This window comes from Cydia pomonella, chromosome 14, assembly GCF_033807575.1.
Source record: "Cydia pomonella isolate Wapato2018A chromosome 14, ilCydPomo1, whole genome shotgun sequence".
NCBI lineage: Eukaryota > Metazoa > Arthropoda > Insecta > Lepidoptera > Tortricidae > Cydia > Cydia pomonella.
Genome location: NC_084716.1, coordinates 16967429 through 16991989, shown reverse-complemented (window position 1 = coordinate 16991989; position 24561 = coordinate 16967429). Strand labels below are relative to the sequence as shown.

The window sequence follows — 24561 nt, the reverse complement described above, 5'->3', positions numbered from 1 at the left end:
ACGTAGAAGCGACTATTTGTCTATGGTTTAATGTGATGTTTTAATGGCACATTTTATTTATTCAAAGCAACCTTAATTCAAAGTCACCTAACCAGCACGATTAGAAGTGGTAAAGATGACTTATCTATAATATATATATAGGACATTATTACACAAATTGACAACCTAAGTCCCACGGTTAATATTTTATTTAAATTTTGTTTTATGCAACTAGACGTACATTACAAATACCTTATAGACATGAAAAAATCATAAAAAACCCATAGCTCGGCCATTTTGCAAAGAGTCTAACAGGCTAAGGAAAGAGAAGTGGCTCCTGTGATGAATATCAGATTTTTATATTGTCATTTGTTGGCTATCTTATAATATAGAAACACCTTAACTTTCAGCCCCCTATCTTGAACCGTCACCGAGATAATGTCAAAAACGTCATTATATGGACACGTTTTTCAAAATCGTTTTTCTCCTGAACTATATAAGGTAGAGTAATCAAACCAAATCATAGCTACAAAGAATGAGTAGGAGTATAAGTCAGATTTTTTTAAATATTTAATTCTCTGAAAAAGTTATGATTAAAATGTCAGAGATTTTTTTGACAGCTCTTTTCAACAAGTATTTGTAAAGGTACACCTATGTAAAAAAAACACATAAACTGTAAATAGTATTGCTTACCACCATGCGAAAAATTATATCAATTTTTTTTTCTTGTACCTGCACACAAGATTTGTCGAGAATCGGTTGAAAAATGCGACCTTCAGACGAGAATCCGCACATTCTACAGGTCACGTTTTACATACGAAAGCATTTTTGTCCAAGCTGAAACGGAGACCTTAGCTAACGCTCGGTCAATTAAAAACTAAGCACTGTTTACGACTTCTGGGCCCGGAATATTGGACTTGTGATGCGGCAAATAATGATAAACTTTCAATCATGTAATACCCCCCGAAACCTCCGCCAAGTATCTAACTTCACGTGAAAGCGTACGGCTCGGCGACCTTGACGCCCAGTCATGACGTTTACGACGTCTGTTCCTGGCATATTGGAAACTTGAGGCGGCAAATAATTATGAACCTTCAGTGAAAAAACATCTGCCGAAACCTTCCCAAACCGCACAAGGTCGTTAAGCATTCAACTCCCCGTGAAAGCGCCGGTAACTCGCACGGCTCGGCGACTATGACGCCCAGTTCGTGACGTTTACAACGTCTGTGCCCGGCATATTGGAAACGTGATGCGACAAAAAATTATGAACTTTCAATGATAAAATACTTTCCAAAACCTTCCCAAATCGCACATGGTCGTTAAGCATTCAACTCCCCGTAAAAGCGCCGGTAACTTGCACGGCTCGGCGACCATGACGCCCAGTTCGTGACGTTTACAACGTCTATGCCCGACATATAAAACGTGTAGGAAGTACTTAATGATGAAAATTCACGCTGTTCATTTATTCATAGTCAGTACGCATTACGTTGGATGATTCGTGCTCATGTATTATAATACTTGTCAATTAGAAGCTATTTTATTTCGCACTGGATGCCGGTCATTCCAAAATTGAAGCGCTTACCTTGTGACAAATTGTACAAGTTGCCTTTAGTCGCAAGCCTGGGTAAGCGAGAAATTTGCACGTCCTAACGAGCTCCCGCTCATAGATAGAGAAAGAGACAAGCTCATGTTTAAGAACGAGTATAACAAAGATGAATGGAATGCAAAAATTAATCAAAAATAACAGATTTCTTAGTACGTATAGAAATATATATGGACGTATTTTTTGTGCTCCTTATGTTTGAGTATAACCTATCTATATATAGTCATTGTTTCCGCTACCGGTAACTCGGCGACCATGATGCCCGTTTTGACGTTTAGGACGTCTGTGCCCGGAATATTGGAATCATGATGCGGCAAATAATGATGAACTTTCGTACTACATTATTGAGCGCTTTATAATTCTATAATGTTGATAATACACTCGGGTGCAAAGAAATCGGACCAACCCAGCATTTTTTATCATTTTTTTAATATCTGTAAAAACTGTAAGCTCTATCATGATAATTAAAATACCACGTGGTAGATAGTTTTCTGACCTATCAAACAACATCACTATTCAGGGGTGGGGATAGATATTGTGCATAATACGAGTATGGGCCTGGAAATCACCCTCCTCCAACTGCCGCATTAACGCATGCACTAATTGACAATCAATCCTTCTTCCTAGCGTTATCCCGGCATATTGCCACGGCTCATGGGAGCCTGGGGTCCGCTTAACAACTAATCCCAAGATTTGGCGTAGGCACTAGTTTTTATGAAAGCGACTGCCTTTCTGACCTTCCAACCCAGATCCGACTCAGTGTTGCCAGGCGTACGATAATTTGGGCACCGGTATTACGATACCATTAGACTTCCTTGGCCGATGCCACCCATAAAGTCTAGTTTTTACGCAAAATGTGACACTTTCTTTCAGAAATAGGCTACAATTAGCACATTTTGGGTGTTCGGCTTCTTGGTTTACGTCAAAAATATCGGAATTTCCTGTAAACCGTTTGGATCTATCACAAAAATACACAAATATAAAACTGATTTTTGTGCAATTCAAACGAAAATTGCGTTTTTTTTTATTATAGGTTCATTGAACATGTAGGCGTATTTTGCAAGAAATATTTGGGAGTAAGTAGTGCTTTTTTGATAGGCGTATGATATTTTTTTCATCTGTACGATAATTTCGACATTGAAATACGATAATTATCTTCCGCTCATCTGCCAACACTGATCCGCCTTGAGCGAAATTCCTACTCATGATATAATATTCCTAATTATCTCCAAAACAGTTTGGCCAATATTTCGACGGCCTAGCTCCTGCATTATTGACTCGCTGGTAACCGTTTGCAACACTGTTTGCCCACCAACCAAGTGTCACTACCGAGCTCGCCCGAGGCAGTACTTTGTTACAATTGTAGCTAGATTAGGGGCGCTTTGTGGCCTCTGAGCAAATCGGTAAAACGACGGCTTACGAGTAATTAGGTTGTCGGCGTTTCGGAGTTCTTCTCTCTCTCTCAGAATTTTATATCTAAATAAACCAAGATTTCAAATGAACCGTTGTCTATATATAAATTCATTTTTTGTATTTTCTTTTAGCTTAATATCGCTTTCGACAGTAACCAGTTGGACATTTCATACTAAAAAAATATTTTCCGGTGCGTCACATTTGCGTGAACGTGACGATCTGGAAAGAACAATTTAGGATTTGAAAGTGCCAACGGTTAAGAACAAAATCAACCCCAATAAAGTAAGGTATGAACAAAAACATAATTTAATTACTTATAAAATGTTAGCAGACAACAATTTACCATTAACTTACTCAAAATTGCCAAAAGGCTTCAAATACTATGTCATGATTCATTTTCGGATCGATCATAACACTATAAAAAATTACACCATCCCTTCAAAAAGAAAATCTCCCAAATATGCAACTATTTATTTAACTAAACGTTAAGGGTGTGGGTCCGTCTAAGCTCCAGTTAAGGGTCCTACAGCGATAGCAGCGGAACTAATTTTATTTTCGCGTCCCCTCCGAGGGGACGGGACACGGCACCGCTCGTTATTTTAATGTTAATTTATTTATGCGTGTTTAAGAGTGTCCGGAACACGGACTGTTGTATTTATTCTTATTTGAGTGGGTGCTGTCTGCGTTTGGTTTTAACGTATATTTTTATGTTTAAAATTCCATTTCGTCACAAACTAAAAGCAGATAACTTTAAGAGAGAAGTATACCACATGATCGTTAATACAAAAAGAGGAAACGTTTTTCCACTTCTAAATATTTTCCATTCTTCATGATTTTTAGTATGTTATTGACACTTTAAAAAACTAGATTTATAGGTTTTCCTTTATTTTAAAATTTGCAAAACAAAAAATATATAAAACCTAGAATATACTAATGCTGAAGCGATCGACATCAAAATCAAAGTGATTGCTTAAGATTTAGTTAGTGAAAAACGCTTGCTCTTGAAATGGTAGTATCTCAATGGCCCCAATACTGCGAAAAATAAATAGAATCTACTTATAATATTTATGTATGTACCTATCTTACGGTACATTTTTATATCTTAAAAATATTACAGTAACAGTACACTGGATAAACATATCGCAAATAAGTTGACAGCTAAACTAATAAGTAAATACTTTCGATATTTTATCCTATGTAAAGTTAATGTGATTTTAATAAAGCCGTCGTAAAATGAAGAAACTTCCCGAAGGTTAATGTAAAACCAAAGTCTCTTTCAGCGGCTCAGCGGCAGGTCAAACGACAGAATAAATCCATTACAGCCAAAACTAAATAACGAAGACCGTGATAAATGCCACAAGAAAAGGACCGACACATACAGAATAACCGTAGTCAAAAGGAGAAGGATAACCGTCTGGCGAGCCCAGATAAGAGAAGAAAAATGTCACAAGATATATAACCGCGGGGCCTTCTATGGGGTTCCGTTGCACTAAATTAGTGAGATGTATGGCGCGTTGAATATTTATTTATTGGGTCTGAGTTATTGTCTTAAGTATTGTGTGTGTGGTGTGAAATGGAGCGTTAGGATATCTACTATATTCCGCTATAGATTGGGGAAATCTGGTTGGTTTTTCGTAGCAACTTTCGTTATTGTCGTTTACGTAATTTTGATGGTGATTTGTTAAATAAATAAATATTTGGGGACGTTCTTAGACAGATCAATCTAGCCCCAATCTGAGCAAAGCTTGCGTTGTAGTATGAAACCTCAACTATTTCGTTCCTAGATCTATTTCTATTTTTGATATATTATTGATTTGCCTAGTTACCTTATTTCTAATAAAACACTAATGTCATAAACAACTCTTTTAACCCTATTTACTACTAGGCGACGATATATATACGTATATATGTTCTAAATATCAAGTAAGAGATTCTTCATATCCAAATATGAAAAAAACCGTTGCGAAAACTTCGCTCTTTGAATCTCACTTTAAAGGACGACTCGTGTAAGAATGACCTGGGTCCGGGCCAAGGCATCGGGCGATGAAATGTTTCTTGCCTCGACCCGGACTCGTTCCAGCGTGAGCCATCGTTAAGACGATTTCGATACCACAAACTTGGAGGTTTGTAAAAAGTTTGCAGAAAACATTAACTCCTATAGTTGTATAGACGGGACACAGACAGCCCGTACATAATGCTCGGTATAAATCGCCCTACTCTTTGAGGCTATTTTCTAGTCGAATGGACATACTAAAAATAGATAATTTCAGTGCCAGTAATATTTTTGAACATAAAGCTTTAGTTGTAGCAAATTTCTTTGCAGATATTAGTAAAAAGTAGAGAGGTACTTATAATATAATATTTGTTAAGTATTCAATCATTTATTGACAATAACAATATACATAATGGATAACCGTACTGTAGGTACGGTCTTTGGAAAACTTAGCAGTCTTAATTTGGATTTTTTATTCATCACATCATATTTGGCATTACTTATATAATTTATAAATTTTATGACAGCTATGATGGTTTGAATCTAAAACACATAATTAAGTATATTTAATTAAAAACATCATACTAATCAAAACGAAAATTATGATTACGTTATGTTACAAAACAAAAAAATGTACACCGTTTTGGCGAAGTGAAATCGAAAAACTAAGGTTGTATATTAAAAAATACGGTTCTCTTATATGATAGCTGTAAATCAGTTCACGATAATAACCGAAAGGGAAATAATATAAGCATACTTTGTAAATAAATTAACAAAGCCTCTTAGTTACATAGATAAAACGCAAGATCACAAACGTCCATAATCCCTCAGCGACACACCTTTTATATCCGTCTAAAACAAAACCTAACCCGTTTCACCCTTTATGCCCAAACGCTAAGACAACCAAAATAGAAGGGTATACACACACATAACTATCGAACAGTGGGTACAAGCACATCAAAGGGGCTCCCAGTATGCTTCCATATACTGGATATACGTAGCTATGTTGGTTAGGTATTTTGATTCGGAATTATGGTTGGCTAAATGGATTTAAATTTTGTTTGATGAATGAGCGTAGTTTAATTTCGATTGACAGAGGTTTGGAACTCATTTTATTTAGGGGCTTTTGAGGTAGGATTGACCACTGAAAGTATACGCGTGCATTTTGATGGACTAATCCAAATTAGCGTCTGTGAACAACACAAAGGACATATTTAAACAGATTTTAAAAAGCTATATTAATCTTTTAAATTAATAAGGGATTAAAATTATTTAAATTAATTATATTATTTTAATAGAATAACGACGATTTCAAAAAAGAAATACTGATAACTTTTAAAAGCGTTAATGGATTTCAATAATTTTACATTTTGTCAATAAGCAACTTCTATTTTTTAAACTCAATACTTTTGATCAAGGCAACAACAAAAAAACAACAATTTCCTGACCATTCGTCGATATTTAGTACCTGAGTTCTTTATATGTATGAGCCCGACATGTACCGGACATGGTACCCTATACAAAAATGTCCCATGATTTGTGGCCTAGATCGCATAGCATTTATGATTATGATAACTAAGAATTTTGTTAAAATACCAAAATTGCTCTAATTGCCAAATAAATATAAATATTTACTCTCGTGGCTATAGTAACTGTGCCTACCCATAATGCACATACCTACTCGTGTATTTCCTTTACTACCTAGTAGAATCCATCTACGCATCAATTTAATACGTACAAACAACCCATTTATGTCCTATAGTATGATCCAAACCACCAAAACGGCAACAGATCAATTACATGCCAGCCACACCCAACCTAAAAGCCGTACGCACATGACAACGTGATCTAGATACGACCTTCCTAGTCGGACGTGGTATAACTGCCCATTTGGCGACCCTCTGTACAAAGAGCAATTAAACGACCGGTGGATACAATACACTACATTTGACTGCAGAGTTATATTCGTCAGCTAGTATTAACTCAACTATACCTACCTCTCGCGTCGAATGTTGGTCCATATGAGTTACTCCAAGTCCCTTTTGGTAAGACTTTATTTAAAAAATAATTGAGAAATATGTTTTTTCAGTATTTCTGTTAGTTACTTACTCGTAAATGTTACATTTTAAAATAAATGAATGTGCTAAACTTTCAAAAAATTATAAGTAACATTCTGTCTGTCCGTGATAATTTTTTACGAGTAACGACTAACTTATTATAGATAATTTATTAATGAAACATATAAATTTTCCCTAGGGACAATCACAGGTGACTACTTATATGTTTAATTAAAACATAAGTTATTTTTCATAGGCACACGTATACGGGACATACAAGCAATATGGTAGAAGAATGCACGCTTAGTTTTTAATGTTTACTCGTAAACATTATTTATTAAATAAAAAATAAAAATGTATATCCTCCAAACATAAAAATTTACATTGCCTAATAACTGTTGCTAACACCTAAACGAACATTAGTATAATTCTCACCAACCAGACTATTTTAGTGTATCCTAATTTACCTAAACAGTCTAGACCAAGGTTTGATGTACGCGTCCGTTAGCACCATGTAACAGCATTTCCAGCCGCAGCGCGCGAGCGCGCCACAAAGGGCGCCAATAACGCATGAAACACGATTATAAAACATGAAAACGCCGGTAAAGGGTTCCAAACCCCTGTCTACGGCTTTGCGCAATTATACATGTGTTAATTTGCGTATGGGTTTGATGAGTACTTAGCTACCCTAACAGTGTCCCTATTCGACGTATTTTAGATACAACTCGAGATATCTCCGATCTGTTACCTACTCCTTATAACGAGAGTCTTAGGCCCGTTTCAATAATATACTATAATATGTAGTTCAAATTAAAAAACACCATTTGATATACATTCAAAAAAATTTAAGTCCACATTGTTCACATTTATATGCGCCATAAATTAGAATATTTTTTTGTTAATAGTTACACTATTGTCTTAGGTACAGTACCTGTAAAGATAGTTGTAAGTGTTGAAATAGATAAATAAATTAAATTAATAAATAAATTACTGACTAGAAGTGTTCGTAGGCGCTATTTAATTAAATTGACGAAAATAGTAAACAAATTTTATATTTTGGGTCATTCAACAATTTTTTGTTGGTATTCTGTCAGATCAGCTGGAAAAAACTTGGAGGATTTAACAACTGGAGACGCCTTTAAGAGCTTACCCCTCTGTCGAAAAGCTCGACCAATGGTCATATGTATTGTATGGACTGACGTTTATCTGACATGGATATTTGTACGTTACGTAGAAATAGCAATACATTTGACGTGCCCCTCCCCCGCAAAAATTGGCAGACTGTTTTGTACAGAAAATTACAGTCAAGGCGTCTCCAGTTTTTAAATCCTCCAAGCGGAAAAAATGTTCATTCATTTCAAATACTTCATAATAAAACGTTGTAGTTCATTTTTTTTTAGTACGCTTTTATTAGTTCGACCTGTATGTAACTATGTAATGGAATCTAAGGTAACTAATTTAACCATCTTCTAAGGATCGTAGCGTCATGAAAATTGGCAGCTGTATGTAGTTCTGATGACATTACAATAATATGGTACTATCGAACTGATCTGATGATGGAGCCGAAAGATATGAACTGGATTTTCATGATGGAACATCGTATCATAGCTGTGTTTGGATTTTTTTAGAAAAGTCTTGTAATGAACTTTGACCACGATTAGGTTTCAAGGTCTGATGATGAAGCCGGAAGATAGGCACTGGCATTCCATGATGGAATATAGTATCATAGTCGTGTTTGCACTTGTGAGAAGGTCATGTAATGGACTTTGAACACGATCAGGTTTCAAGGTTATAACAAACCACCATGCAACCTAACCTACACCATAAAAAAGCGTGTTTTTCTAGTGTTTTTTAAACTATACATTTATTTTACTTATTAATTACATTAGGGTATTTGAATCAGAATATACCTATTATTTTCAGGATAGTTATTCTAATATTCGTAAAGTTAAAAATTTAATAAGGCACGTGTCGTCGTAAATTTCTACTATCTTTTTATATCGGAAACACACTTACTAATAAAGAATTATTATTAAATTTTTAACCTATGTGTAGCAATTTGAAAAAGTAATCTTAGAAATTACAAAGTTTTGTACGCAGCTCTCAAAAAGGAGATTGTAAGAAAAATATTAAACTTACAATCTCCTTTTTTCTAATTGAAAGATCAATATTAATGCAATTCATATTGAAAAAAATCTGTTTCCCGCCTTTTGAAATTTCGCGGTATTCTACAACCAAGCTGCGTACAGCCAATAATAAAACAATCCATCCTCTTTAACAATTTGTCACGTTCTAAATTCAAATTAGCGGCGGTCGATATGGAATTCTCGGCTGTCGTATCTATTTGTTACATACACGTGGTGTTCTTACCCTGTTCATCCAAGTGAATGTTTTTGAAAAAAATATTTGTTACAGAATATTAATTAATACATAAAATATCCAAAATTGGGTGTCTCGCAACAATAAAAACATTAAAGATTTCACTATTTACAAATGCATTTGGGACTTAATTTTTTTTTATTAATGTATCAAAATTAATAGCGTAATATATTTAAGGTACAAAAAAAATGATTAGGTAAAAACCGATTTCGGCTATATTTTGTAGATAATAACCGGCACAATATTTGATGACATAACATCTTATGCTTGGGAAAATAAATCAACAAAACGACAATAAATTTGGCGTCTGGGGCGGATCCTCGATCCATACTTACACGGTTATACCCTTTATGACTAATTTCTTTTGGCAAGCAGTTATTGTGGTTTAATTACTTGCGCCTAATTTGCATTACCTATGCTGAGATAGTATATAGACTAGGGTATCCCTTATTTTACGATTTTATTTAAGTAGCGCTTATTTATATTAAATCGGTTTCTTTTATCCCAAAACACTCTACAAATAAATTTCAGGTCATTCATTCCTTCCTCAGGTCAAAAAAATCTCGGTTCGAATACAAAACCAGTGAAAATTGTCAAATTACTGTCTGGCCAAATTTCTCCATAGTAATTTGTATGGGTATTTCCGTTACAAGACTGTCCTGAATTTTTTGTTTTTTATAATTAAATTAATTTAATTAATTAATTGTAATTGTAATTAAATACTCAATTAATTTGATAATCAACAAGAAGCTCCTAAACTTTTTCAGGGCCCTGGTGATTATTTTTTATAATTTCTAAATTTTAAAGCAATAGCACCACTCACGATCTGACACAAGCTTTTTGGCACATATAAAACCTGTGGCATTATAGGCTCAATATTTAGTGAAATAGCATCTTATGCTTGGAAAAATAAATCAGCAAAAGGATGATCAATTTCGTGATAAGACTGCAAAATCAAAACTATGATTTTTTTACAATTTAGCTCCTTTTTCACGGAAATGGTTAGCCAGATTACAGTCCATTTGAATAGTAGTATATCGCCGTGCCGCCAGAATACAGCCGTCGCTATAACAAGTATGTGTTGTTTACCGCGTGGGAGGAACCGGGGCGGCACTAACGCGACTCCGCCCAAACCCGTTTTTTATCTGTGACTATGGGATCGATGGTATTTGTTCATCATTTTTGTCTGTGGTTGCGGTTTAATTGAATATTGGTAAAAATGAGAACGGCGTTTTAGGATGAAGTGAAGGTAGGTATTAACGTGTGAAAATTAATATTATTAATTCAGTAAGATTTTTAAAAGGGGACATTTTATTCGTTAAATTAATAATTTAGGCATTTGTACAGATTTAACAAATTTATTTATACTTATTAATTCAAAACAGTTAATTTGGGCTTTCTTTGTTGATAGGTAGTAGGTACTTAAAAAGTTCTTAATAAAGAAAATGTTTTTTAGTTTCACTCATCTATTAAACTTATCATTAATAAGTACTCTTAAAAGATGTAAACCGCATTCTAACTAGTAATTATTTTATCAAACCCCTTTAAGCGTACCTACTGCGTACATTGAAACGCAATTCCGTTTTGATTACTTATCTGTGAAAATGAACATTAAACACATTGAGTATGCACCCTCTCGTCTCGGTTACCTGCGTATCTGTTCCCATGGACAAAATGTCTTATCTGCGGTGTAACTCAAACTGAAATACAACCTTTCTGACGCCAGCCCTCGCTCAAAATGGCGGACGCGTGTCCGGAATCGTAATTCTTATCGTTTTTCATAAATGCCGTTTGAATTTCATCTGTTTAATAAAATTAGGAAATTATGAAAGCACACCGGTGAACTTGTAAATGTTCGTAACTCATTCGAATTTAATTAATTATACCTACATGACCCTCACTAATTACTCATTATTTAGTATATACATATGTACCTACTACTTCATTCAATAAATTGTCTGGAAAATGTATGTAGTATAATTTTATTTATTTATTAATATACTTAAATTAATTTATTTTATTTAATAGCGGTGGTGGACGAGTGGATAAGATGGTCGCGGGTTCAAATCCCGGCTCGTACTAATGAGTTTTTCGGAACTTATGTACGAAATGTCATTTGAAATTTACTACCAGCTTTTCGGTGAAGGAAAACATCGTGAGGAAACCTGCATACATCTGCGAAGAAATTCAAAGGTGTATGTGAAGTCCCCAATCCGCATTGGGCTAGCGTGGGGACTATAGCGCGAGCCCTTTTGCTCATGAGAGGAGGCCTGTGCCCAGCAGTGGGACGTATATAGACTGAATTATTATTATTATTCTCAATTTTATTTATTTATCGTTATGCTCTATACTTAAATCCAATTTAGGTAATGTTCCTTCCTTTGAAATGTGTATATTAATTTTACTGTAATAAAATAACAAAATACATAAAGTTTTATCTTGAGACATTTGGATTGTGATTCTAAAATTTCATTAAAAATAGAAATAAAATCTATACGTAATTTTTATAGGACAGCTTCGTCTATGTCATGTCCCTTCTTAATTATCAAAACAAGAACATTATAAGTACGCAATGCAAACGGAAAAAACCTTAATTAAAATTCCGTATATTAGTTAATATTTCCATAAATGCCGGGGTATTGGAGGCGTCTCTGGGGAGAACATGTCACAGCGATGACATTTCCGCGATAAGGCTGCCGTTCCTAGCACCGCCATCTTAGGTGAGCGGGAAAAATAATGTCATGTTGGAATACTTTCGGAATGTATTTTTAGGCCAGTAAGATATTGAAAATAAACATTAAGTTATTTGTTTTCTTTAATTACAAAAAAGTGGCAGTTTATTTTATTTGTAACTGTTAGATTTTATTTACACCGTTATTCTTAAATTAAGTGTTGTACTCCCATCGCTCCAAACTATATCACACGCCTACATAAACATTGATAATATAAAAATCGATTGCGTTAATGATCCAAGCGAATTTACATGTTTCCGCGGATGTCATTCCAGTAATTTCTTCTTCTTCTTCATATTTAAGACCTGTGCTCTTGTCGGTGGAGCAATCTCCAACTCATCCAGTCCAGTCATTTATATGAAATTAAATGTATTCCACATACACACTCCACGTTGGGCGCCACTTTTCACAAAGTCCATATTATATTCGCCAGGCCTAACTTATGTTATACATAAGAAATAAATAAACAGCATCAAGCAGTACCTATTGACATATACATTTTCATTACGTATCCTACGAAGTATACTCCATATAACGTTGTCACGAAATGATACAGCCAATTTCAAGCTTTTGTGCTAAATTAACTTCAACACGACATAGCCCCGCGTTTGGGCGCCACTTTTAGCAATATCTATATTTAACCGCCGACGCCGCGATTTTTCCCGCAACTGTTTATTAGTCAGTTATCTGTTGTCATCCCAGTAGACATAAATAGTGACACGTCCATTATCTGATACGGATCTACACATCATTACGTCGCCTTCGTGTAGCATTAATGTTTCGCATCTGACAGATGGGCCCCTGATACAAATCATATTTTACCCCCAAGTCATACATTTTCATGGGATTTTATGCCCTATGCCGTCGCGATAGGCATCGTCTGATGAGAGATTTCAAATTGTATATTAAGTTGTCAAATATGTTGGTATGAAATTGGCGGTGTTACAACTTTTGGGATGAGATAGGAATACGTAAATTGGTATTAGATTCTTACTGTTTAAAAGGCATATTGTTAAATATAGTACGGTGTTTACTTTAGAATATATTATGTTCTTTACATTATTGAAAAATGTTTATTAAACAAACGAATTACCTATTTTCTACCTCGTCTCAAACGAATAAAATTGAAACCTATTTAAAACAAGTCGACCGATAGTACGTACTATTGCTTGAAAGCAAGAAAATCAAATGCATAAATACCTGTACCAGTTGTAAATCAAAGGGTACCTTAGTTTATGTTCTTATATAGATATGGTTCTCCACATTCTGTCGAAACAAAACAGTCCTGCATACATGTCTATAGGACGTAAATGTATACAGTTCTACCACATTATCTACAAAATATAGCCAAAGGCTTATTTTATTTGTACCTACTGTAAAGCTTATTAAATAAAAATAATCTAGCATGGTGGATTGATTCGAAAATATGGTGTTCGAAGCACTCAAACATGACGAATCTATCAAGGTGCAAATTTCAGAGTTATACCTAAACTCATATCCATTACTGACATACACCTCTATTTTCTGAGTATTCTGCCACCAATGCCTGCCTATATTTTCTGCTCACAGTTTACTTTGATATTCCATTTTCTTGGACAACTGCCCATACTTTCAATGCCAATTCTTGTAAAAAGTAGGTTAGCCGCTTAGTTTATGTTCTTCGTGCTTGAACTTAACCAATTGTTAAAGAGGATAAGACGTGTAAGTAAGAAAACAAATAACTGTAAAATTGTTGGTTTTTGGCTAAATGTCTGACTGTCAATTAAGATTATGATTATTAAGTATACCTAGATCTAGGTATAATCGTAGCAGTAGCAGCAGTCTTTTATATTTACTTGTAAAAATATATTATGGCAACAATTGTAATTTTCCAAAATCTAATCCCGTGAATAAATAACCTGCTTTCAATATTGTCAAAATATTTTGAGAAGTTTTATAATAAAAATAATCAATAAAGCTGTATCCAAACCACGTCCTCAGCTTACCTAATACAATACTTATTCTATAAGCCATTTTAGATATTCCAAAACCATTCCATTATTGAGCCATACATTTTTAAGCGTGGCGGGGTTACGTGGTAGGCCCCCGTTATCGTCAGTTTCCGCATGAACGCGCTTTACGCCCCCCCTCTCCCCCCGCCGCCTCACCCCCGCACCGGAGACAAGTACCACGGAATCTTGACACTTTAACTTAATTTATTTGCCTGAGAATTTGCGGTTCTGTAGATTAAAAATCGCGACGGTTGTTTAGAAATGGATTTATGTTGAGGAGTTATGATTTGTCGGCGAAGTTGTGAATAGGCAAGTTTATGTACAGTGGTACGGATATTATTTATTTCTCGGGGGAATTCGACTAGTAATATAATTTTGAATAAGTTGATAGTCAATTTATTTAAATATCACTGCTGAAACTACGCCAAGGGAACATCAGTTATACGTTTATGAACTGGTATCAATCGGTTCAGCGGTAAGCAGAGGTAACAGACAAACAAACTTATTTTCGCATTTATAATATTAGTGGGGGTTTATTATAATGATGATTATTTTCACGTTTCTAGTATAAAGCGCCTATCTAAATGTGAAAACTAGCTAGTGACTAGTAGAAATGGCACGTTTAGGTTTAAACAATGTGTCCCCAATACTACACTAATATATTATGTTTTAGAGGTTTAGGAATACAGAAGGAAATAAAAGGTTAAAGTTACATATCAGCTGGTCTCAAGATTTTTAGCTTTTCAAATTAGGATAGTCATTTGTAATATTCGAATAGCATAGCAAACCTTGCTTTCGCATTTAACGGTAAACGAGAACAATTCTGATTACGACAAATTTAAAAATCATATTACTTATACCAGAAACTCGGTGAAAGTAGGAAAAATCAACAGCTTTGATATATCGTCAATGGAATTGATCCTTTTACCGGCGCTCGCTTTTCTTGCAAGTGTCAAGTTCAATGGACTAATTCTGTGCAAGTGTGCACATTCGAACTTCGACTCGTACTGAAGGCGTTATAAAAACGCTTGGTCCCTTGATTATCAAAATATCTTGAAAAATATAATGAAGGGCCCAATATTTGTCAGTACTTGTTAGCCCTACTTATATAAGTAGGGCTAACAAGTACTGACAAATGTTATTTAGGCCATTTTGCGTGTTGTCTTTATCAATCAAGCTATGGGACTATATTGAGCCTGTAATTTTTTTTGTAAAATTAATTTTATTCAATTTTGTAAGTACACACCGAGCACCTTAAAAAATTTAACACCGTTTTTAGCCGATATGTGCAAAGTATAAAAAAAAATAAAAAAATCTGTGTTGTTTGTATGCCGCTCCCGATTAGCAGCGACTATTTACAGTCATAATAATATACACTAATTTATGGACTATACGCGGTCAGATAAACTGTCTATAGACGTAAAGTAACATTAATAATTCATTAATGCATCAACGCCATATACGAATTTTGAACAGTGTCTAATTTGAGTCATAGATAAAGTTTAGTTGTATGTGGTCAATAATCTCCAAAGCGGTTACACCCTTGCGGATCTAACCCGCAACGGCACAGGATTATGGCGACAGAACAACGCCCGGTTTATTGCGGCTATGTGGTCGGATACTATTATGTTTATGGGCGCAACTTGCGAGGCATTAAGTATTCAATATTTTGCTAAGATATATTTTATGCGCCGTGAGTTTGTGTTATGTATTGCCTTAAAATGCCATTTAGGCGATCAACAATTTCACAGCCATGGGTTACCGGAGGCCTAGAGAGCGAAAATCGAAGTTCGTCAATTGCGGGCATTTTTCTCTGTCACGCTAATTACGTCTTAGTAAGAGTAAAAGAGAAAGATCCCCGCAATTTGCGAATTTTGATTTTCCCGGTAGGCCCCCAGATTCCTATAGGTGTGTCTACAGCGTGTTTTTTATTGAATTTCGTTAACTTCGGGGCATTAAGGAAACTAAATGGCATAATTAATTTAAAAAAAAAAAAGTAATTAATTGTTGCATATAGCGTTGTACACGGGCATTATATTTAACTCAACTAAACAATTGAAAACTGTGACGTATATAATGCTTTCTTGAGGAAAACGTGACTTTGTCGAACAAAGTCACGTTCAAAATATTAGTCCCATTCTTCCATATAAAGAATTTAACACTTGTATGCGCAAAACTATAACCGCGAACCATCTCGTTAGTCTATATGTTTCTCCATCAATTGAATATAGATACAAGAGCGAAAGAGGCAAACAGATAAACGAACTATTGAAGAGATTGGTGGTAGGCCCCCAAATGTCGCGGCAAAAGTTCTAAATTTACAGGCCCTACCGCTGATAAAACCGACTACTGGAACGAACTCGTATAAATTTAACTGTTATCGACTTTGTTTGTGGGAATTAATTATTACTTGGTACTTTGGAACTTTCGTCTCTGATGATTTAGCGGTCGGTGTTATAATTACATTCCACGGGGCTGGTTTTGCCCATTTTCATAGTTTAAATACATTTTAGTTAAGTTCGTGTCTCAACAATTGCTTAATGAATTTAAATATTAGCTGAGAATTAGCTGGCATCATATCTTGAACTTTCCATAAAAAGACCAGACATATCATTAAATAATAAATCTACTATTTGGCTACGACATAAAAATGACTTCTACATGATTGGAACAATTTAAAATGTAAAACTAGAGGCATATGGTATTACACTCAATTGTTCGCTCGGCTCATAACTGTTCCAAGCAGTCATTATATTTAGTCTGATCCAGTGTTGACCGAAACGTTAATGAAATTGACCACTATTACAAATTGTACTGTAATCTGTAACCGTCCGTTACGTTTTACAGTTCAATTTGTAATGATGGTCCGTTGCAATTAACGTTCGGCCAACACTGGTCTGATCAGCGGGAAAGGAGAACGTGTTTTTCGACTAAAACATTCGGTTTGCTACTTGCTAGACAGTGAGGCTTCTTCATGTGAAGTAAGACTAAGTTTTTTTCCTCCTCCAGGAGAAGAGCCACTGGAAGGCCTAGAAGGCCTCCACTCCGACGAGACGGGGTCCGGCGACAACTCCAACGCGGGCTCGAGCGGCGCCGACGACGATGCCGCGCGACTGCGACTCAAACGCAAGCTGCAGAGAAATCGCACCAGCTTCACTAACGAGCAGATCGACAGTCTGGAGCGCGGTAATTGTATAATATATTCAGTTCAAATTATGATCTCGCTCTCGAGCGACGACGAGGCTGCGAGTTAAGCGCAAGGTGCAGAGAAATCGCACCAGTTTCACTAAAGAGCAGGTCGACAGCTTAGAACGCGGTACTTGTAGCCCTTGTAGGTAGGTACCATATTTTCATTTTAAGGCGGTCTATACAATTCGTCGTATTCGTGCTGTCTCGCTACTGGAAGCCCTAGAAGACCCACTCCGACGAGACGGGGTCCAGAGACAACTCCAGCGCGGGCTCGAGCGGTGCCGACGACGACGCGGCGCGATTGCGACTTAAGCGCAAGCTGCAGAGAAGTCGCAACTGCATCTCTAATGAACAGATTGATAGCTTGGAGCGCGGTGCCTACTTCTACAATTTATTTTATTTGTTTATTGAGGGAGTCACAACCATCGACGCATTAATTTCATAACTCATAAATTTTAGTAGATATCATGGCCTTAGCAAATTCGCACCCTAACACAATTGCCGATTGGTAGCGTTTAGATGTCAAAATGACGTTCGTTGCACGTCAATGTCGATGTCGAGTAGCATCGGCATTATGGCGAGTCAGCATCAACAAAACTGGCGACTCCGTACAATATACCCAGATCAAAGTAACTATTTATATTAGGATAAATCAGGCTCACAGCAGCCTGCTCTTGACACTTTTCTAAGAGGCACTGTCTAGGCAGCACTGTATGTCTATGAGGCAGCACAAAATATGCTATTTAATTGTATGGAATTTACCCTTTAATGATAAACTCCCCTATTTCAGAGTTCGAAAGAACGCATTACCCGGACGTGTTCGCGCGGGAGCGACTCGCGGCCAAGATCGGTCTGCCAGAGGCCAGGATACAGGTGAGAAGACTTCTTTTACATAAATCCCCCGTATTTTCACTACTGTGGCCTGATTAGCACCTTAGAAGATGATGGTCCAGGGTTAGACTCCGAATATTAAAAATGTGTAAAAACATAAAAATCTTACGTGGCCAGTTGGCCACCCGTTTGTCTTAACTATGACTTAAAACCCTTAATTTGAAACTAAAATGCTAATCTGTTGAATATTACCTAGTTTGTTTCCGAGATGTTCTTTTTAAGTTCAATTAAGATCGATCTTTAAATCTTGTATCTCTCATTGAAAGATCAAATTCGAACACAAACATTTAGAAAAATTGAAGAATGAGGAATAATCCAACTTAATGAATATTTAGGGAAGTATTTTTGAAAATTGCATAAAGGTCACTTTTGCACAGAAAAACATTGCATACCTGCCCATCAAAGAAGACAGATGTTTGATTATTCCTTATTTCACAAGGGCGGATCTAAGACGGAGTTTAAAAACCTAATTTGATTACAATCTGAATCATCAACCTCTGTATAATTCACGAATACTTTAAAGAGGTTTATTTCTAGACTCCGACGATCCTAGGGGATCCTAGGGTTACCAGACAGCTCAATTTGTCTAATGCTTTTAAAACGCGTAAAGTTCATAACTAAGAGATTTTAACTAGATGGCTGATAATATGTATTTTGTTCATTTATAAGATATATTTTTATAAGAAATTTATGGCTGACAATCAAAAATATGCACCCGTACCTACATAAAACCCCCTCTTTTTTAAGTCTATTAGGTACCTACTAAAGATTATGAGACTTACTAAAGAAAGACCTCAAAATATATTGAAAAGACACCTGTCAGATTTTTTAACCGACAGCATTTCATTAAGTACTTTTTCAATCTGGTAACCCTACTGGATCCGCCCTACGTAAGATTAGCGCCCCGCGCGCTCTGTTAACGTAACCCGACGTTAAGGTGTGGTTCTCGAATCGGCGCGCGAAGTGGCGGCGCGAGGAGAAGATCCGCGCGCAGCGCCGCAGCCCCGAGTGCTACCCGCCGCAGCCGCAATACCCGCCGCCCGTCAACATCGACAGCTACAGGTAATAACAATGAACTAACTACTACTGACTAAGCTAACCTAGCGTTAGGGTTGCCATAATTATTCGGAACGGGTACGGGACAATGGGGTAGTTGTAACGCGGGCAACGCTATACATTGGTTAAAACAAAAGTATGGCGGTCGGCGGCGTCGAATGTGCACGCTCGGAGTGTGCAGTCCATACGGGTTGTGGTGGGGGTGTGAGAAATCTACTCATGTAAAGAGAGATCGCGAGCATTATCTAAATAAATACTTAATTCCATTCAGATTTTGAAACCTTTGAACGCCAAGAACTCTTAAAGGCGTTGTGAGTTGTCGAAAGACACATAGTATAGCGTGCGCCATCAAAGCAATCTCCCTGATTTCAGGCTTAGTTTGCTGGCGTGTGCGTCACATTTATAAATAAACATAAGAAATGGCATTCAAAAAAAAAAAACTTCTATCTTACAGATATTAACTAAAAAGGACAACACTCATCCTACTTAAATGTTTATTAAAGTTTCAGCTAGAAATATAGTTTTAACCAATTTCAAACTGTTGTTTTTTTATAACATCATAATGGTAATTGCTTCTAAAACTCGTTAACTGAATTAGACCTTTATCATCTGACCAACTCCATAAATAGTGTAAATTTCTAATTGTCTGTAAAGTAACAAATTAATTTCCCCAGCCCGCTCACCCCAATGGGTTACGGACCGACGCCCATGCCTGAACCAGCGCCGGTGCCCGTGTGCGAACCAGACCCAGAGCTCTGCAAGGGCGGCTTCCTCGGCTATCCTCGATACGAGCTTGGATATCGGCAGCCACCGCACTACGTCAACCACCCGTATCAGCACGAGCCCTCGCCGAGTTCAGGTAACTTGACCATAAACTAGCTGGCTACGATCCTTCCAAGCCTGAGCTCTGCAATGGCGGCTTCCTCGGCTACGAACTGGGATATCGGCAGCCACTGCACTACGGCAATCACCCGTACAAACATGAGCCTTCACCGAGTTCAGGTAACTGGCCCATAAACTAGCTGGCTACGGTCCCACCAAGCCAGAGCTCTGCAATGGCGGCTTCCTCGGCTACCTCGGCACCGCACTACCTCAACCACCCGTACCAGCATGAGCCCTCGCCCACACCAGGTAATTTTAATTTTTCATTCTTTATGTACCGATAAAACGTCCACTGATCTGAGCGCTCTAGGGAAGTAGGGATAGGCACAGTGGAGTTCTTAAATCTTAATCGATTTGTCTTAATGTACTCGTATGAGACTATGAGAGCTTGCTAATATCATAAGTTCAATAGGTTAAGTTGTTAAATTGTATATAAATAAAATAAAAAAAAGGTATACATTTTTCACCTTATTGCAATGGATTAAGGTGAAGAAATGTATATATTGTATCTTTCCAACTAGTGAAAAGTGGTTTCAAAGAAGAGTGGCGATCTTTAGTGTCGGAAGCCAAGATCCTCTTTGGGTCGCTCAGTATACGTAGTTATTTACTACTAACGCCATCTAGTAGGTACTCGTGCATTTAAGGCTCGACTCAACCTACAACAGACGGCGCTTTCCGTTAATATCTACTCGCATAGTGAGTTTACCACGGTGAACTCGCGCTATAACACATGCATCCCTGGAGGTTCCTTATGGACTATAGTATTTTTCAAACAGCTTGAGTAAATGAGTACGGTGACATATGTAATTTAAAATGTAAGAGATTTTACATTTTAAGGTTATAATTTGTATGTGGATGACAGCTTAGGTAGATACTTGAATAATACCTATTAAAGGGTGTGCTGCGTGTAGACAAGTTTAGATGTCGTGGCTTTTTAGTAAACTTTAAGCATTGGAACACACGAGTACATAACTATTTCTTAAATCTCGATACATTTATTCACCCACGAAGTTTGACTGCATGAAGTTTAAACTTATAATATACTTTTTAAAGGTAAATTGCAAATATCTCTATTATTAGCCAATTTACTAGCTTCTCTTAAATCCTTTCCATAATCTTTTGCCTACTAGACACATTGCAGTAATACTCCCTATTACATTAATCTTGTCCTCTTCCAGAGCTGGGCGGCCTGCTAGGCGCCGGCGTGTCGGTGCCGCTCGCCGTGCCGGGGCAAGAGTCGCAGCAGTACTGGTCGCGGCTGCAGTGACCCTGGTGGAACTAACTTAGCCCGACAACATCAAGCATCTTTTAAATAGGCTCTGCACTCCACAACACTAGTTAATGACCTTCCTTTTTATTGTTCAAATATTCATTCATTGTATTATGATGTGTAAACTCTAATAATGCTCACAGACCGGCTTACCGGACTCCGACCTAGGTCCGGTCAGCTTATCGCTTTCTCGATTTCACTTATAGCTATACGTCCTTAACGGACGTACGGTGAACTATCGCGGTCCGGTACGCCCGTCTGTTACTGCTTTTAAAAAATGGTGCTCCGAGTTTGGCTCAGCTGCCGAGCGCTGCACATACGTCGGAAATCCCGATTTAGGCGGCCAAAAGTCAACTTTCTAAAAGTAGGCTTATCGCAAAACTAATTGGCTCTCGAAAAACACCACACTATCACGGATTTAATCCCACCCCATTACTACCCCTATCAGTTTCGCAGGTCATATACGAGGTTCTCGAAACTCGGTCATCACACTCGTTGCACACGCAGTTCATAGCACTCTTATCCGAAGCAAACATTTCTAAGTCATTATTTATTTTTGTGGAGTTTTTTTGTGAGTGAAAGTGATGGATATCAAAAATACAGGTAAGTTTCTTTTATTTTAATCTATTTTGAATTATAAATATTTATTTAATGATACATATCGAGGGCTTCAGGCCAAAGGGGCGTATACGCAAAAATGCCATTTTTCGTTTTTAACGGCATCGTATTCGTCTTGTAACAATACGTAAGCACAATTTTTTTCATAATTTTATCATAACAATAAGTTAATTAAATATTAAAAAATCATTTGGCGTATAACTGACAGTCATCATTTTAATGTCGTTCCAAAAAGGCGTACTGAAGGCGTATAAGTGATATTTTCATTCAGTCCCCAATATTCATCGGAGTATAAAGGCGTACGTACTTACTTCTCTCACGTGACAGTGCGAACCACGAAATAGTGTCACGCTATATAGGCGTACATACATACGACCATAAACTTTTACCAACTATCCTCAAAGTGCGTCGCGGCAAAGAGGCGTATGAACATACGACCGTACAAAAATTACGTCGGCCTTCAAATAATGCCGGGCCAAAGGGGCGCGGAGACAGCGTCCTTGATTGCCGCATATTGCTATCCCTTTCTGTCAAGCGGGTAAGCGCACTAGGGCCGCCTGTCTCTCAGTCAGTGTCTAGTGCATTACAGTATGATGTGCATCTCGTGCGAATAATAACAATGAAGTGGAGCGCTCTGATGCTGATGGCTCTGCTCTGGTCATATAAGAATGACGTGGGCGGCTGTCTCCTCTGCCTCCATGTACGCTCTGCAGATGGGGCTATCTGTAGCACGTAGGGTTAGTAGGTGTTTGTTTAGTGGGGCGTGGCCGGTTATGGCCCCAGTCAAAAGCCGGAGCTGTGGCCTCTTCAGCTGTCTCAGCCTCCTCGACAAACCGGGGTCGATTGTCGGGAGGGCTTCCTTCGCCTGCCTGCACGTGCCTAGGTTAGACCAGTACTGTTGGTGTTTTACCTTGGTGTTGTGTCGCAGCATGTTCCGGAGCCAGGCATGAGGCAGAGATATAATTGGCTCCGGTCCTGCCACCCTCAGTTCCGAACCTCCTCTCGCCAATATGTCGGCCGCATCGTTCCATTCGCATTGATCCACTGCAGAGTTACGCTGGTGGTGGTGCTCACCTCTGACAGAGCTTTGTGGCATTCGTAGATTAGCCCTGAGGTCAAAGTATAACTTTGCAGAGCTTGTAGTACTGACCGACTATCAGAGAGTATGCGGATGGGGTAGTCCAATACTTTCCTTGAGGCGATTGCGTGTGCTGCCATTATGATGCCCATATATTATGCCTGGAAGACTGTGTTGTGGGCACCTAGTGGTGTTGAGATATGTATGTTTAGGTCATCTAAGAATACTCCAGCGCCATTGCCTGACCTTGTCTTTGTTCCATCCGTGAAGATTCTCAGCTCTCTTGGGTTGAGCCCTTCACGAGGTTCTTCGTGTAACTGTATCTTGTATTTCTTGTCGAAGACGAATTGTCTGGGTATCCTGTCAGTCACCGCTTCTATTAGCGGTTCCTTACCTATTGCCTCGTAGAGGATCTCGGTGTGTGGTACCCTAGGTTGTCTCCAGAGATTAGATTTTTTGAGACGTACCGCCATAGCCTAGCGCTTCCTGTTGTATAAAGAGGTGCAGCGGCGGCAGACCCAGTAAGGCTTCCAGGGCCGCGGTTTGTATTGTCCTCATGCAGCCCGTGGTCGCCATACAGGCCAACCTCTGGAGTCGTTGTAGTTTAGCTTCAACTATGGATAGTTTGGTGCGTGGCCACCAAACTACCTTAGCTTATTATTGGTCGTATGGCTGCCTGGTAAAGCCATAGAGCTATCTTTGGGGTTAGCCCCTAGGTTCTACCCACCATTTTACGACATTGCCAGAATACGACTGTGGCTTTGTCAATTTTGCCGTTTAGGTGATTGCTTCAATTCAGTTTGCTGTCAAGTATTACCCCTTAATACTTTACCTAAGCAGATAGTTGGAGTTCAGTGTCGAACAGTTTGGGAAGGCGGAAGTTTCCCAAGTTGCGTTTGTTGGTGAACATAACCAGCTCAGTTTTGTTAGGATTGACTGAGAGTTCGTTGTTACAATCATTTGCAGTTGCATGATTGCCGCTCGTCAGTATCACTATGTCGTCAGCATAGCCGATTGTGTAATAGTGATTATTGTTTAGTGTGATGATCAGGTTATTCACCACAAGGTTCTATAGTAGTAGTGGTGATAGGACTCCTCCTTGGGGGCATCCTTTTGCTATTAATGCCTGCTGTGTTTCGCCCGTCCCGAGTTTGATGGTTCATTGGCTCAACATGTTGTTTATCCATTCTGTCATAACTGCATTCGCGCCATGTCTTACCAGTGCTGCTGTAATGCTGCTGACCAGGTTCAGCCTGTCGAAAGCCCCTATCTATGAAGGTTCCTAAGCACATGGATCTGTTTTTGATCGCCACCTCAATTTTACTTACTACTGCATGAAGTGCTGATTCTGTAGATTTGCCAGGTTTGTAGGCATGTTAGTTTGGATGCAAGGGCACATGAATTAGCACCCTCTCTCTAAGGTACCTGTC

The 24561-nt window shown here is 37.8% G+C and overlaps 1 protein-coding gene across 4 annotated transcripts in view; it reads left to right on the top strand.

The window, feature by feature from the left end:
* Positions 1-23563, top strand: part of LOC133525081 (paired box protein Pax-6-like) — a 73424-nt gene extending 49861 nt beyond the window's left edge. For 3 of the 4 annotated variants that reach the window (XM_061861317.1, XM_061861316.1, XM_061861314.1), the window contains exons 6-10: positions 17157-17333; positions 18127-18209; positions 19165-19289; positions 19958-20142; positions 21344-23563. In XM_061861317.1, coding sequence (XP_061717301.1) covers positions 17157-17333; positions 18127-18209; positions 19165-19289; positions 19958-20142; positions 21344-21432 — 659 coding nt within the window. In that variant the 3' untranslated portion in view covers positions 21433-23563. The remainder of the gene's footprint in view (positions 1-17156; positions 17334-18126; positions 18210-19164; positions 19290-19957; positions 20143-21343) is intronic. The other variant, XM_061861315.1, reaches the window with a different exon arrangement.
* Positions 23564-24561: the final 998 nt, after the last annotated feature.